Here is a 16594-nt window from a genome sequence, read left to right as displayed (position 1 = left end):
GAGGACAACATGGGGGCAACATGAGGGACACATGCGGGCAACATGAGGACAACATGGGGGCAACATGAGGGCAACATGAGGGCAACATGAGGGCAACATGAGGACAACATGAGGACAACATGGAGGAAACATAGGAACGACATGGGGGCAACATGGGGGCAACATGGGGACAACATGGGGGCAACATGGGGACAACATGGGGGCAACATAGGGGCAACATGGGGGCAACATGGGGACAACATGGGGGCAACATAGGGGCAACATGGGGGCAACATGAGGACGACATGCCTACTCTGATTTCCTCAGAACTCATCTGACTCTGAATCCTTCTTCTGTTTCCTGCAGTCCGTCCACGTAAAGGAAGCAACTCACTCCACTCACTCCATCAGACGGTATCAACACCACACACAACACCAACCCTCCAGGCTCAGGAACTCCACCAGGTAACCCCGAGACCGTTAACCCAGTCCCAGGTGGGACATACTGTACGTGAGGATGTCCCACACGTAGAGCCTGTCGGGGGAAAAACAGGCACTTTAATGGACGTTAATACCAGGGGTGGGAATCACCAGATTTATCATTATTTCTCAGTACCATATTATTGCAATATTCTGCGATACATTGCAATTTCTAACCTTTTTCCCAACTTCTAAATTTTCCCAATTTGAAATGACGTCCCCAAAAGGAAACTTATTAACATCTGTTTCATCTAAAAAGAAACATTTCTCTTTTTGTTCATCTCACTTCAATGTTATTGCGGCAAAATGGGACAAACTGACAACACATATACTCTAATATATAATAAAAGATCCACACTTGGCGCCTGTGTATTGCCACGGAAAATATTGAAATACAATGCTGTATCGATTCCCCCCCCACCCTTAATAAATACAAGCTGCACAATAACCCGGTAACTTCCACGGTAGCCTGTTTCTCCGCTGCCGACTGCAGCGATCTCTCTTAACACCGGACCGATGTCACAAGCTACGTCTCCAACCACGTGTCAATCAAATTATCGGAAGTTCAGTAAAATAATAACTCGTGTGAAAGTGTGTTTCCATCCAACGGCTTTAAAGACAATAAAAACCTGGTGATGACGTCACATGATGCGGTTTTAGGGTCAGACTGGTATATCAGATTGATTTGAGACATTTGAAGGTGTTTCCATTCATTTTTGCACTGAATTACAACATTCAACAACAACAACAACAACAACAACAACAACAACAATGTGTTTCTAGACAAAATGGCTGCCTTCTCCATCACATGATCACTATGGGACAGGTTGTAATAGTCTCATGTTCCAGCTGATAGCGACATATCGAGCTATAATAAGAAAACAACAACGCTATCAACACATCACTATGACGATGCAGATGCAACGTGTCTTTTATTGTCCCTCCGGCACTGCTGCGATACTCTTTTTTTAGAGACATGTCTCTCTGTCTGAGTGTCTTCCATTGACTCCGCAGGACGTCCCACGGCCATTTCCTTCACGAGTTCCTAATAAATTAAACTCAGAAAGTCTCTCGTCTCCTCGTCCGTCCATGTCCATCTGTCTTTGTTGCCCCCCCCCCCCCTCGATGTATGCAGACAGAGGAAATGCTGGAGGAAATTAAAGATAACTTCTTCTTCTTCTTCATTTTGTGGCGTGCTGCAACCATAAAACGACCTAAAACTTAATCACAGTTTATTATTTATTGAGTAAATAACGTTTCCATCGGCGTTTATCACATAAGACGAATATCATCAAATGAAAATCTGATGAGACGAACGTCTTTCCTTTGAGTCGATATTTATGAAATTCCATCTTATTTTACTGTTTTCCAGAAGACAATTTTTTATTCAATATCACTTAATTCTGATAAAAAGGTGTGGATGGAAACACAGCTACAGATTGGTGTTCTCGTCAGTCCCTTTAACACATAAACACAGGAAAACGGGGTCCAGGTTGAAAAAAAACGGTAGTTACCCTTCATCTCTCCTGCATTCTTCTAGGTGGTGGCAACGACTCCACTCTTCCTCCGGGTGGCATCGTTGGCATCGTCATCATCGTCATCGGCGTCATCATCGGCATCGGCATCATCTTTCTTGTGATCTGGAAGCATAAAATGAGCTGTAAGCATTGTTTAATTTTTTAATTAATTAATATTTAATTAATAGGTAAACTGTCAAATTAGTGAGCTGCTCTTCTCCGGCTCCTATTCCATCAATCTGCTTTTCTTATCATGGGCGACCTTTTGAATCTTCCCTCAGCGTGATATGTTCTGCCCAAACATCTCAGATCAACAGTAATTATTTCATATTAAGCAAGTTACCACGTCATTGTGACTTTAAGTAGCTTTAGCCAGACCTGAATTATGAAGCTGCCAATTTTGCCAATTCTGAGCTTTTCTTTCAGTCCGTTTTTAGTGTAACCCTATATCAATGTTCTTTTTAATTCCCCAAAATAACATGATTGATTCCACCCAACGCTCTTTGCCAAGTACAAATCTCTACTTTCATTAATTTTGGGGCGTCTTATTCAATTTTATAGCATTTGTAAAACAAATGGAAGTGTTTTTGAAATAGTATTGAGTAAAAGTTGACATATTCCAGTCTGTGATTATCATCAACATCCATTCCTTTAATTTTAGTCTCAATAATTCCTAATTTCTGCTTTTCTAACTCAAACATTAGGTATAATTTCCTATAAATGAGGTTTATTGACCATACATTCCCAAAATAACTGTAAAACTAAAGTTAATAAGTTAGTGTTACGCAGTGTTGAAAACGTCAAAAAATGTGACAAAAGTGTTGACAAATGGTACAAAAATGTGAGAAAACGTTTAAAATATTGATTAAAAAAGCCTCAAAAGTTTTGATTTTCAATTTTGATTAGGAGACAACACAAGGGTTATGGAGGGTTTTCGTGACGCGTCATCAGACCGGAGGTCGCCTTGTTGGAGGTACTCCGCATCACAACGATGCAGAGGCACTGAAGTAGATCCCGAAGGTTGTACCAACGGGTCAGACCGAGATAAAACCTTTGGAATATTATCCTAAAGTTATTAAAAACCAGGAAAGGAGGCGCTTGTCGTTGGCAAAGCTCAAACTCACTCAGGTGGTGTAGAGAGCAAACTGGGGCTCTTTGAAATGAAAAAAAAAAACCAAGTCCCTTGGCTACACCTTGAGTATCGCAATGATGTCATGCAGTTAAAGTTTTTTGCGTTACTTCACAACACAATGGTCGTTAATGACTTGGTACTGCGTCTCCCCCCCCTTCACACACCATCCGGTTATAGGCCTCCTGACCTTTGTAGGATTTAAGGTCTGACGCTGTGTGTGGGCTCGGAGAGAAAAGCAGGTGGTTGACTATATCGGGATATGCAACTGAAGGAAGAATCACACAGGAACGGGTCGCCATGGATCTAAGACGAGGGAGCCCACTCGTGGGGATCTAATTTCTGGAAATATCGCGCCTTTTCTTGTGGTCCAAGTCCGTCCCCACATGTCTTTGCATCTTGGACACTTTTCTGTTGTTTAGACTTAAAGTATCCAAAGTGCCGAATACTCCGCCGTACTGCGTTCACTTTACACAGAGTACCTCCAACATGGCCAGAACGTGACGTCGGTGAAGACCCTCCAAACATCGTCTGACTCGGGGAAAGCTAGGCTTCCACCATCATGCGTTGTCTTTGTGTGAGCGCACCATGTTTGACATTTACAAAAATGTGAGTGATTTGAAAAGGTTTGGAGCAAATAAACCTTTTTTACCGTCAGGAAGTTACACCCTTTAATTGGACATTGATCTGGGCGTGTCTTTTCATTTTGGTCAACAGTATCACATCTGAGAAGACATATCTAAGCGTTGTAGAGATGATTGGAAAGTAGACAACCTAAGCTAAACATTGGGAAGACTGTCCCTTTCCTCCACATCATTCCATCCTCTTCCTCTTTCAGCTGAAGGTTGTGACGGGATGCGTTCCTGGCCGTTCCCTTTCCCACGCCCTCTCTGCTGTCCCCCTGCTGGGGAAGCTGTTCCACAGAGCGACCCAGATGATCCGGTGGATAGAAGAACTGGAGACCAAGGTAAACCGGATGATTATGAGGATGTAATGTAAACTCTGTGTTGCAGTTGCACAAATAGTAGAAATATAAATAAAGAAATATAAGGAGTGTGGATATTTACATAGCTAAAGGAATATTATAATACAGTATTTACATAATCAACATAATTAAGGTGTTGCAATGATGAAAATTAGTAGTAATAATAATAATAATAATAATAATAATAATAGTAGTAGTGGAGTGTTGCACACATTACAAGCCGGTGTTATTGCACAAAAACAGATAATATTGTAGTTTCAACCTGTGTGTGTGTGTGTGTGTGTGTGTTACTTAGAGGGAGGAGTTACAAAGTTTGATAGCCACAGGCAAGAATGACTTCCTGTGGTGCATTTTGGGAGATTGAGTCTTTCCCTGAAAGTGCTCCTGTGATTGAGCAACAAGCCATGGAGTGGGTGCGAGACATTGTCCAAGATGGCATGTAGTTTGGACAGCGTCCTCCTCTCTGACACCACCGACAGAGAGTCCAGATCCACCCCCCCCACACGACGTCACTGGCCTTGCGAATCAGTTTGTTGAGTCTGTTGGCGTCCGCTACCCTCAGCCTGCTGCCCCAGCATGCACCAGCAAAGAGGATAGCACTGGCCACCACAGACTCATAAAACATCTTCAGCATCTTCCTGCAGATGTTGAAGGACCCCAGCCTCCTCAGAAAGTAGAGACGGCTTTGGTAAATGTGAATAATGTGACCTTGGGTATCTGAAGATGGCTGAGGAGGTTTGTGGTTCTAGTAGTTCAGTAAGAGTTCAGAGAATTTCATTTTAACACACCGGTACCGATACCATTACCCGGGACTAAACAATACTTTTGCCAATTTAAATGGCCATTTAATGGAAAAAAAGGTCGTTGACGGACATATTTAGTCTCGCTGAGATCCACTCCACATCCTCTGATCTTAACTATTAGTCAAAATAATTCTTAATTTCTGATAATTTCTAATTTGACATAAACGAGGTTTGTTGACCATGAATACCCAGAATAAGTGTAAAACCTGTTATTAAACCAGCTCAGGGTTTAAAAAAAAAAAAAAGAGCCAAGAGCTGGAAAAAGTGAGAAAGAAATCAGAAAGAAATGACAAAAACATTGGAAAAGCACAAATAAATATAAATTTTCCATTTTGACCTGGAAGGACGAGTTCATGGTTAACGGGAAAACGACACGAGGGTTAAAAGTGAGACAGAAGATCGTGTCCAGGGTTAAATTAGCTAGCCAAGGGACTGAGATCTCTTCACATTCAAAACTCTAAAACATAAAAAGCCAACATGTATTGTGTTCACGCTGGTCTTTGACCCAGAACCGCAGCTGGTTTTGGAGACTGATGTGTGACTGATGATGAACTTTGGGGGTCTCATGATCTGCATTTTAAACCATTTTCGCCTCTTCTTCCCACAGACAACAGAGCGGACGAGATTCAACTGGAAGACAGGATCGTGGACCCGAACCCTCCAGGAGATCCGTAGTCTTGCATCCAGTCTACGGCAAGTCTCCCAACGACTTTCTGAGCGATTCCACTGCCGACTAATGTTCAAAATCTGAATGAAACCCGGAGAGTCTCACTAGAGTCCAGATCTTTGATTGGTTTAAGGTCGTAAAACTCCGTTTGTCTTTTCCCTTCTGGAAACCAGACAAAATCAAACGTGTTTTAATATAAATTAAGTTTTAAGTCTTAATAGTGAAGTTAAAATCATGTGAACGTGGTCAACAACCAATGGGTGCTCATACAAACCACCTCCACCACCTGGCCCCCTCACGGCCCCTCAGATCCACCTCAGCCGATCTCCTCTGCACCCACAAGTCCAAACTCCGCAGTTTGGGGGATTGAGCCTTCTCCAGGGCCAGATCCCAGGCTCTGGAACCCCCCTCCCCCAAGAGATTCTTGAGTCCCTCACTATCTTCCAGTCCCCCCTAAAGACCCATCTCTACACCTACCCACGCCCCCCCTTCCCTTCTCATCTGGTTTTATTTTATTTTATCCATTGTCCGTTGTTTTTATTGTCTTCCTGCCCTGGAAAGTGGCTTTGAGTTAGTGAAAAGCGCGAGATAAATTCAATTTATTGTTATTATTATTGTTCTCAAAGTCTGATCAAAGTCTCCTAGTGTAGGTTTTACCTTTTAATCACCTTCCAGGTAAACAAGCTCAGGTGACTGTTGCTGCGCTGCCCTGTTATAACTGTGACAACATATAAAACAGCTGTAGCCAATCATCCTCAGGGTCAGAAACGGGCTTATTTCAGGTCTCACTCCGGCAGCTACACCTCTATGAATGTTGGGCCCCTCCGCCCAGCGTTGGTGTTCACATACGAGGAATCCGCCCGTGTGATTGGTGAGTGAAGCCGCCAACACGTGCTCCGCGATATCCAACCGCTCTGGCTTTTATTTTAACCCTTATGTTGTCTTCCCATCAACCGTGGAGACAAAAATTGTTTTTTTTAACGCAATTTTTGCATTTTATTGACATTTTTTAATCACTTTTCCAATGCTGTGGGTGCTTTTTTATGTTGTTTTTCAAAGTTAATTGATATTTCTAATGACGACATGACAAAGGCAAAATTTTTGTAATTAAAAAAACTGAAAACGGGTCACAGTTGACCCGAGGACAACATGAGGGTTAATATTAGGGAGAGCGGTTGGATTAGTTCAACTTTGACCTCGTTGCCAAAGACGTTTCAAGGTGCAGTTACTCCACCTCGCTGTCTTACCTCGGATCGTTAATAGGCGTCTTTGACCCTTGTGTTGTCTTCCCGTCCACCATGACCTTTTTGTCTTTCCGGGTCAAAATTTGGGCATTTTTCTTTCTATGCTTTTGACCCTTTTTAAAACGTTTTTGTCTAACTTGTTTTTCCATTTTATTTATTTGACATTATACCCTTAATTTTTGTTTAAAAAAAGAAAGAAGAAGAGAGCCTAAATTATGAATTATTTTGCCTGATAGTTAAGATCAGACGACGTATCGTCAGGATTCTTTAAATTTAAAAAGAATTTCAAATGCTACGAAACTGAATGAAAACAGCCCAAATTCAATGAAAGTAATCGTTAAATTTACCAAAGATCAGCCATGTAACCATGTTATTTTTTTGGGCACTTCTGATTTAAAAAAAACAAATTTGACCCCGAAGACAACACAAGGGTTAAAGGTTAAAGTTAAGGGTTAAACTGATGCAGAGGAGGGAATGTGTAAATGTTTTACTGTGAACTAGGGATGTCCCGATCGCAGGAATCAGATCCGAGCCAATAGCTCTGTTATTTAGGCAAATACCAGTACTGGACCAGGACTCTGTGAATACTGGATCAGGGACCAGAACCGCTAACCGGGACATCCCCGCTGAAATCTTTATAGAATCAAGAATACGTGCAATGTGCTAAACACTTAAAGTCATACTACAGTTATAAAGGGACACTCCCCCGATCTTAACGCTGTAGCCTTAAAGGTGTGTGTGTGTGTGTGTGTGTGTGTGTGTGTGTGTGTGTGTGTGTGTGTGTGTGTGTGTGTGTGTGTGTGTGTGTGTGTGTGTGTGTGTGTGTGTGTGTGTCCCATCACTCCAGTTCTGAAGTCTTTACACTGAAGTCCTTTTGCTAGTTTATAAATCGCCAAACGGTTTAGGGCCAAAATACACTTCTGGTCTTCTACTACACGATGACCCCCCCCCCCCAGACCTCTCAGGTGGTCTGGGACAGGTCTGCCTTCTGTCCCCAGAGTCAGAACTGAACTGGGGGGGGGGGACTGCAGATCTGATGCTGCCCTTCTTTTTACATGAAGACCTTTCCGGTTGCTCATTACTTTAAGTTCTTTTACTGCACTGGAACATTTATTCTTGTGTCTTATCTGTTTTTATTTGTTCTTTACCTGTTTACTCTTTTTTTAATCTTGTCTTTTAACTGTTTTTGGGGAAAGCACTTTGAATCGTCCTGTTACTGAAATGTACCTGCAGTATTTCTACGAAGTACTTCTCTCTTGCTTTTAAAGAATGAAACTTATACTCATGAAGACTAAGAGTTCAGGTACTGACCAAAGGTGCCTGTTACACCCACATAAGGAACTAGAAATGTTGTTATATTCAGCTCGAGTCCTCACTAAGACCCAGAGACTAGATCATATCACTCCAGTCCTCACTAAGACCCAGAGACTAGATCACATCACTCCAGTCCTCACTAAGACCCAGAGACTGGATCACATCACTCCAGTCCTCACTAAGACCCAGAGACTGGATCCTCACACTGGTTCCTGGGCTCCAAAGAATTGATTTCAAAGTCCTTTTGCTAGTTTATAAATCACAAAACAGTTTAGGGACATACAGTCAGGGTCTTCTATTACACGATGACCCCCCCCCCCCCCCCCCCCCCCCCCCCCCCCCAGACCTCTCAGATGGTCTGGGACAGGTCTGCTTCCTGTCCCCAGAGTCAGAACTAAACTGGGGGGGGACTGCAGATCCGAGCTGCTCAGGTATTTTTACATGAAGACCTTTCTTTTTCACGCTGACTTATTTAAATGGTTCCACATTACTTTAATTTCTTCTACTGCACTGGAACATTCATTCTTGTGTTTTATCTGTTTTCGTTTGTTTTTTACCTGTTTATTCTTTTTTTTATCTTGTCTTTTAACTTTTTTGGGGGGAAAGCACTTTGAATCGACCTGTTACTGAAATGCCTCGCACGAGCAAGCATCAAAGTTATGCACATGAACTGTAAGAGTTCAGTTACTGACCAAATGTGCCTGTTACACACACATAAGGAAGTAGAAATGATTTTATATTGCCAGTATTAACTTTATTTTGAAGGAATGGAACAGCGTAAAGCTGAGGAATATGTGAAGGAATAGTTTTTAGAGATTGCTCCTGTGGTGTAAAAGTGAGGTAACATTGTCTTGTAATTCATACATTTGTATATGTTTTTTTATCTTGCTCTCCTGACTGCAGAGGAAGTTACCTGTTCTGCATAATAAAGTGACAATGATGCTGACAACCAACGTGGCTTTTAATCCTTGTATTTTATCCGGGTCAAATTGACCCATTTCAATTTTTACAAGAAGAAAAATGGTCCAAGTTCCATGTTTTCTACCTGAAATCAGCGTCCTTTCCTTATTTCCTGAGATAAACATGTATTCCTGACTCAGAACATTATTCTGGATATGACACTTATGTTGTACCCATAGTGATTTTTAACATGAATTATAACCTTATAATAAAAAACAAACCCCACTTCCATGTTTAATAGTGTGCTAGTAGAGACTGATGCATTCCCTGAACATAGATGTTATCTCAGCTGTTGGAAATGGAGATAAAGACGATATTTGATAATGGATTATGAAGTAAAATGTTATTTCAGAATTGCTTTTAAAACCCCAAATTATTCAGTTTGACACAAGGGACCTGAGACGGTCCCGAAGTGAAGATAAAACCAGAGTTAATATGCACGTGAGTAAAGAAATCTGTAGGTTCACGTCTTCCTTCTTGATGATGATGCTGGTTGGATTCTGGCCCTCAGATGTAAAAAAATGTAATTGATGACCCCTGACCTCTGACTAGGTATTAATTATGTACATTTGCACAATGATATTGTATTAGGCCTAGGATTGACATGGATGAAAATATGATAAGATATGATATATACACTCACTGACCACAATATTAACCCTCATGTCGTCCTCGGGTCAGATTTGACCCTTTTTCAGTTTTTTCATCACAAACAATGGACCTTCAAAATAAGCTAAACATGTCAACATTTGACAAATCAAACAACAAAACATCAAAAAAAAGGGCCAGCTACATTGAAAAACTGACAGAAATGTCAGAAAATGCAATAAGGGGGGGGGGGGGGGGTTGCTGTTGGGACAGACCTGCCGCCACTGCTTAAAAAAAGCCACTTTTTCAAAATATCTACATGAGAAATAAGGGTTTCTCAATTTAATAATAACCCCAAAATAACATGGATGATTGAGACTAGACATTGGGCTTTGCAAGTACAACACAAGACAGGACTGATTATTCAATGGAAACATCACATAGCAACGAAAACTAATACAAATAAAATATATGTAAAAAAAAAAAAGGATAATACAAAATGTAGCCTCCAGGTCAGCTGATAAAGAGGCTTTATAATATCAGATAACTTGATGGTTTTTCTTCTGATTCTTCCGTTCTGAGCAGGAATAAGAAGTCGTTAATCCAGCGTGAGATGATCAGGTTCTCTCCTTTCTGTCGGCTCGAGCTGCAGGAGAAACCAGAGCAGGGACGTTTTTAGGGATTGGAGTTCATCTAGAACCATTTTCTACACCAAAGCAGCATTAGACACAATCTTTTGGACAAGGATTCCCTAACTGATGGGATAACTGGAATTTTTGGATCTTTGTGGTCTAGACCTGCTCTATCTGTAAATTATAGAGTGGTCTAGACCTGCTCTATCTGTAAATTATAGACTGTGGTCTAGACCTGCTCTATCTGTCAATTATAGAGAGGTCTAGACCTGCTCTATCTGTAAATTAAAGAGAGGTCTAGACCTGCTCTATCTGTAAATCATAGAGAGGTCTAGACCTGCTCTATCTGTAAATTATAGACTGTGGTCTAGACCTGCTCTATCTGTAAATTATAGAGAGGTCTAGACCTGCTCTATCTGTAAATTATAGAGGGGTCTAGACCTGCTCTATCTGTAAATTATAGAGCGGTCTAGACCTGTTCTATCTGTAAATTATAGAGCGGTCTAGACCTGCTCTATGTGTAAATTATAGAGCGGTCTAGACCTGCTCTATCTGTAAATTATAGAGCGGTCTAGACCTGCTCTATCTGTAAATTATAGAGTGGTCTAGACCTGCTCTATCTGTAAATTATAGAGCGGTCTAGACCTGCTCTATCTGTAAATTACAGAGTCATACATGTATTATCTATTGTTCTACATTTAAGGTGTTGTCATGCTGATTCGGGCACGTTGTTATTGTCCAGTTGACCAATCAGATCGTCTGGTCGGATCTACTTGCTGTAAAATGCTGTTTCGCTGATTCCTTGTCCAACGAGAACAAAACCAGAGGAGTCCCTACCTCGAGCCCACTTGCGGTACTTGTAGACACACATTATGAAGATGGCCGTGTAGAAGACGAAGAGCAGGACGAAGCACAGCAGCCGGCGGGGCAGAGGAGGATGAGGAGGAGGAGGAGAAGCATCTGCAGGCCGCGCCGGGAAGAAGAAAGTTAGAGTTGTAAATATGCAGTTTTCACATTTCCAGAAAGTAATTTTTGATCTTAGTGAAGTGCAATGGAATCATTTAAATTTCTATTGCAATTTCAGCTCTGAATTATCATAAAAACAATGTAAAACAATCATTTTGCACATTACATTTTTACATTTGGCAACTAAACTCCTTCATTTGTCTTGTGTTCTGATTTAAAGGCCCACGCCTCCCGATGGCGTAACTCACTGTAAGCTGATTGGCCGAGGTTCCTGTTCCAAGTCCTTGGGGCTTTTAACCATTAATGGGTTTGTATAATATCGTGCAAACGTCTGCACAACAATCTGTGTGATATCCTTCGAAATTCCGGCCTGCTGGTCCCTTGAAAGTTAAGTTTAGCCAAGAAAATGCATGTGTTCCTCGGGTCAAATTGCCCCGTTGTCCTATATCAATGTTCTTGTTAATTCCCCAAAATAACATGATTGATTCCACCCAACGCTCTTTGCCAAGTACAAATCTCTACTTTCATTAATTTTGGGGCGTCTTATTCAATTTTATAGCATTGTAAAACAAATGGAAGTGTTTTTGAAATAGTATTGAGTAAAAGTTGACATATTCCAGTCTGTGATTATCATCAACATCCATTCCTTTAATTTTAGTCTCAATAATTCCTAATTTCTGCTTTTATAACTCCAACATTAGGTATAATTTCCTATAAATGAGGTTTATTGGGCATAAATTCCCAAAATAACTGTGAAACTAAAGTTAATAAGTTAGTGCTACATAGCGTTAAACATCATAAAAAGTGACAAATATTGAAAAAAGGGAAAAAAAACATAAGAAAAAGTTAAAATCTTCAACAAAATTGTTGATTTTGAGTTTTTGATTGGAAGACAACACGAGGGTTAAAGAGTAAATGCTAAACTAATACTTGTCGTCTTTAAATAATGCGAATGTTGTTCATTTCTGTTAGATGGGATCTTGGTTTTTGGGGATTTTAATGTCCCAGCGAGATGGTTTGAGGTTCCTCACCCCTCACGGCCAGCCGGCTCTGCGGGGACTTTCCCTGGGTTGGGTGTCCACACCCGTAGGAGCCTTCGTCCTTTTTGGACACCGTTGGGAGGACTATCTGTCCCGCAGACTCATAGCCGATGAACTCGCCGTCTCTGTGGAACGCAGCGGTGAAGTTGGACGTAGATTTCTTTTTCTCTCTGTAGGAGCAGCGGAGCGTCACTCGGTCTCCCTCCATCACAGGAAGTGCAGGACTCTCCAGGATCACATCGCCGGCTGAAACACAGAAGAAGACTTTTCTATACCTGTTGCATTTTGTATATGACATGTTTAGAGTTCAGAATCAGAATCAGCTTTATTTGCCAGGTATGAGGACACATACTATGAATTTGTCTTTGGAGCATAGTTGCTCACAATGTGCTAACACATACAAAACAACCAAAACAAGATGTACACACTAAAATATACACACTACTACATACACACTAATATACACACACTACTACATACACACTAATATATACGTACTCTGAAGTGTTTTCAACCTTCCTGTCCTCCTTGGGTCGAATTTGACTCGTTCAACAAAAGTGTTGGAAAAGGCAGCAAAAAACGTAAAAAAAAAACATTTTTTTGAAGACATTGAAAAACACAAAAACATACAACAAGGGGACAACATGGTAACAACATGGGGACAACATGAAGACAACATGGGTACAACATAGGGACAACATTGGGACAACATGAAGACAACATGGGGACAACATGAAGACAACATGGGTACAACATAGGGACAACATTGGGACAACATGGGTACAACATGGGGACAACATGAAGACAAGATTAAGACAATATGGGGACAACATGGGTACAACATGGGGAAAACATGAAGACAAGATGAAGACAATATGGGTACAACATGGGTACAACATGAAGACAACATGAGGACAACACAAGGGCAACTTGAAGACAACATGGGGACAAAATGAGGACAACATGGGTACAACATGGGGACAACATGAAGACAAGATGAAGACAATATGGGTACAACATGGGTACAACATGGGTACAACATGGGTACAACATGGGGACAACATGAAGACAAGATGAAGACAATATGGGTACAACATGGGTACAACATGGGTACAACATGAAGACAAGATGAAGACAATATGGGGACAACATGGGTACAACATGAAGACAACATGAGGACAACACAAGGGCAACTTGAAGACAACATGGGGACAAAATGAGGACAACATGAGGGTTAAGGGTTGTACTTTGAGAGTAATGATTACCCGAGGCAACTTCCTTGTTTGTCTACGTAAATCAATGTATGTCGGAAAAAAAGTATCACAGAAGTGTTAATTATCAATTTTGAGCCTGGAGGACAACAAGTTCTATGTTTGACGGGAGGGTTAATTTAATAAAAAACAAGATTTTGGTATTTGACCTGTCACGTTGAGGCTGACGGTGTTGCTGCGCTCCCCCTGCGGAGACTCACACCAGTACTCCCCGGTGTCGGATGGGAAGGCGGACTCGACGGTGCAGGACGACTCGCCCGGGATCCCCCAGCCATACTTACACACCTGAGACGTCCTGGTGGAGGTGTTTCGTCTCACTGTCCAGCCGCTGGAGTCGGCAGCACACTTCAGAGAGATCTCTTCATACTGGTAGAACTGAGATCGGTCGGGGGTGACGATCAGCGAGGCGCCTGGTGGGGCGACACAAGATAGGATTATCAACAGTTTTAACGATTTTTTTTGTGTATTTCAGAATCAACTTTATTCGCCAGGTATGAGGACACATACTAGGAATTTGTCTTCGGAGCATCCTTGCTTACAATGTGCTTACATGTACAAAACAATCAAAACAAAGATATACACACTAATATATACGTACTCTGAAGTGTTTTCAACCCTCCTGTCTACCTCGGGTCAAATTTGACTCGTTCAACAAAAGTGTTGGAAAAGGCGGGAAAATGTTGGAAAAAAATGACAAAAAACATGGAAAAAGTTTTGAAAACGTTGAATAACATAACAAAAATTGAGGACAACATGGGAACAACATGAAGACAATGTGAAGACAACATGAGGACAACATGAAGACAACATGAGGACAATATGGGTACAACATGAAGACAACATGGGGAGAACATGAGGGCAACATGAGGACAACATGAGGACAACATGGGGACAACATGGGGACAACATGAAGACAACATGGGGACAACATGAATACAACATGGGGAGAACATGAGGGCAACATGAGGACAACATGAGGACAACATGAGGACAACATGGGGACAACATGAAGACAACATGGGGACAACATGAAGACAACATGGGGACAACATGAAGACAACATGGGGAGAACATGAGGGCAACATGAGGACAACATGAGGACAACATGGGGAGAACATGAGGACAACATGAAGACAACATGAGGACAACATGAGGGCAACATGAGGACAACATGAGGACAACATGGGGAGAACATGAGGGCAACATGAGGACAACATGAGGACAACATGGGGACAACATGAATACAACATGAGGACAACATGAGGGCAACATGAGGACAACATGAAGACGACATGAGGACGACATGAGGGCAACATGAGGACAACATGAAGACAACATGGGGACAACATGAATACAACATGGGGAGAACATGAGGGCAACATGAAGACAACATGAGGGCAACATGAGGACAACATGAAGACGACATGAGGACGACATGAAGACAACATGAGGGCAACATGGGGACAACATGAGGGCAACATGAAGGCAACATGGGGATCTAATGATACACCTGTGCACCTGCGTGGGGAGGCTCGAGAGAGGGGGTGAGTTTGGGGAGTTTTCGCATTTTCTTTAGGCCGCAGGTTTTATTGCAGTTTCATCACAGGTTTCTCCACATCTACAGTACGTTCACAAATTTTTTGCAGGATTTTTTAGACAACTGGATTTTTGTTTCTTAATGTTTTTTCCTACTTTCAAATCACCAATAAATCTTTGAAAGCATATTTTAGAGTGGATCGGAATTATCCAAACGGCGCGTCGCACAGGTGATTGTTCCCTAACTCGGAGGTGGCAAAGAAGTCGCTACCATATCAGTACGAACTCGACAATACGCAGTTGGGATTGTTATCACTGATCAATGCAGCTTTAAAAAAATATGAAAAATACCATATTTTTTAAAGATGTTCTTCAGATAACACACAACGGCTTCCATGACTATCTCTGAAATGAGTTCTGAGCCTTTTAGCAGCACACATTAAGCATCGTCAGATACTGGTAACGATGCGTGGGTGAGCAGGAAATGCTTCAGAGCTCTGTTTCATTAACTACAACGACACATACATTGATCTGGGTTTGTTATGCGCAGGCTCGGTTTTTAGGAAAATGTGTATACGTCGATGAAAGTCAGTTGGAAGATGAGCAGGAAAACCAATTATTTTGAAAAAGTGAAATGACTTACAGAGCATTAGGCAGCCTGATGCGAACTCCATGCTGTTTTCGGTGTTGTGAGTCTTCCTCTTTCAGGTTTTTCAGAGCAATCGACCACATCCTTAACAAGCACCGGAAACCATGACAACCAATGCTTAGAAACTGCACATCAAACAAACCACTCACCTGTCATGAAATTCAAACATTTTGCAAACATGCCTGAGCCCGAAGCTTAAAGCAATGGACCCAGGCGCCAGCATGTGCTCAGTTAAAATGAGATAAAACACACCTTTATTATACTTTATTATACTTTATTATACTTCATTGATCCCCAGCAGGGACATTTAGTTGGTGGGTTTGCAGCCGTCCAACAGAAATAAATCCAGAATTACTTGGAAAGTGACTTTTTCCTTTGTAATCGGTGTTAAAGGAAGTATTCGAATCTTTTGCTGACGTGAAATCACCAAAAACCACAGTGCAGACACATGGTCACAAGAAACAACCATAACATTTTTGTGTTTGGTATTCATGAACATTGCTTAATATTCCAGGGAGGGATCTGGGAAGAATAAGAGATTTGTATAAAAATGGCCCTTTTTAAAATCATCTGTGTTTTGTTTTTTAGGGTTTTTAATGATCAACAGACAGACACTTTATTATGAAGATAGTTTTAAAAGAAATCGCTATTTCTACAACCCTAACAAGGCTCAAACAGCCCCACCTGCATGTAGACCGAAGCATCGAGAACTTTGTAAGCGTACAGACAGTTTATTAAAAAGATAGATTAGAAACCTAAAGCCTCTCCGGGGAACCATCACCTTATCGTGGTGGAGAGGTTTGTGTGTCCCTATGAACCTGAGGGCTGTGTTGTC

The 16594-nt window shown here is 41.5% G+C and overlaps 1 protein-coding gene across 1 annotated transcript in view; it reads right to left on the bottom strand.

Annotated features, from left to right (window-relative positions):
• LOC117935173 (Fc receptor-like A) overlaps positions 1-16002 on the bottom strand; it is a 24860-nt gene extending 8858 nt beyond the window's left edge. The window contains exons 1-2 of the mRNA XM_034857312.1: positions 15754-16002; positions 13724-13984 (exon numbers count right to left, since the gene is read on the bottom strand). Of these exons, the coding sequence (XP_034713203.1) occupies positions 13724-13984; positions 15754-15784 (292 nt within the window). The 5' untranslated portion in view covers positions 15785-16002. The remainder of the gene's footprint in view (positions 1-13723; positions 13985-15753) is intronic.
• Positions 16003-16594: the final 592 nt, after the last annotated feature.

This window comes from Etheostoma cragini, chromosome 19 (assembly GCF_013103735.1).
Source record: "Etheostoma cragini isolate CJK2018 chromosome 19, CSU_Ecrag_1.0, whole genome shotgun sequence".
NCBI classification, from domain to species: domain Eukaryota; kingdom Metazoa; phylum Chordata; class Actinopteri; order Perciformes; family Percidae; genus Etheostoma; species Etheostoma cragini.
This window is presented reverse-complemented; position numbering and strand designations above follow the sequence as displayed.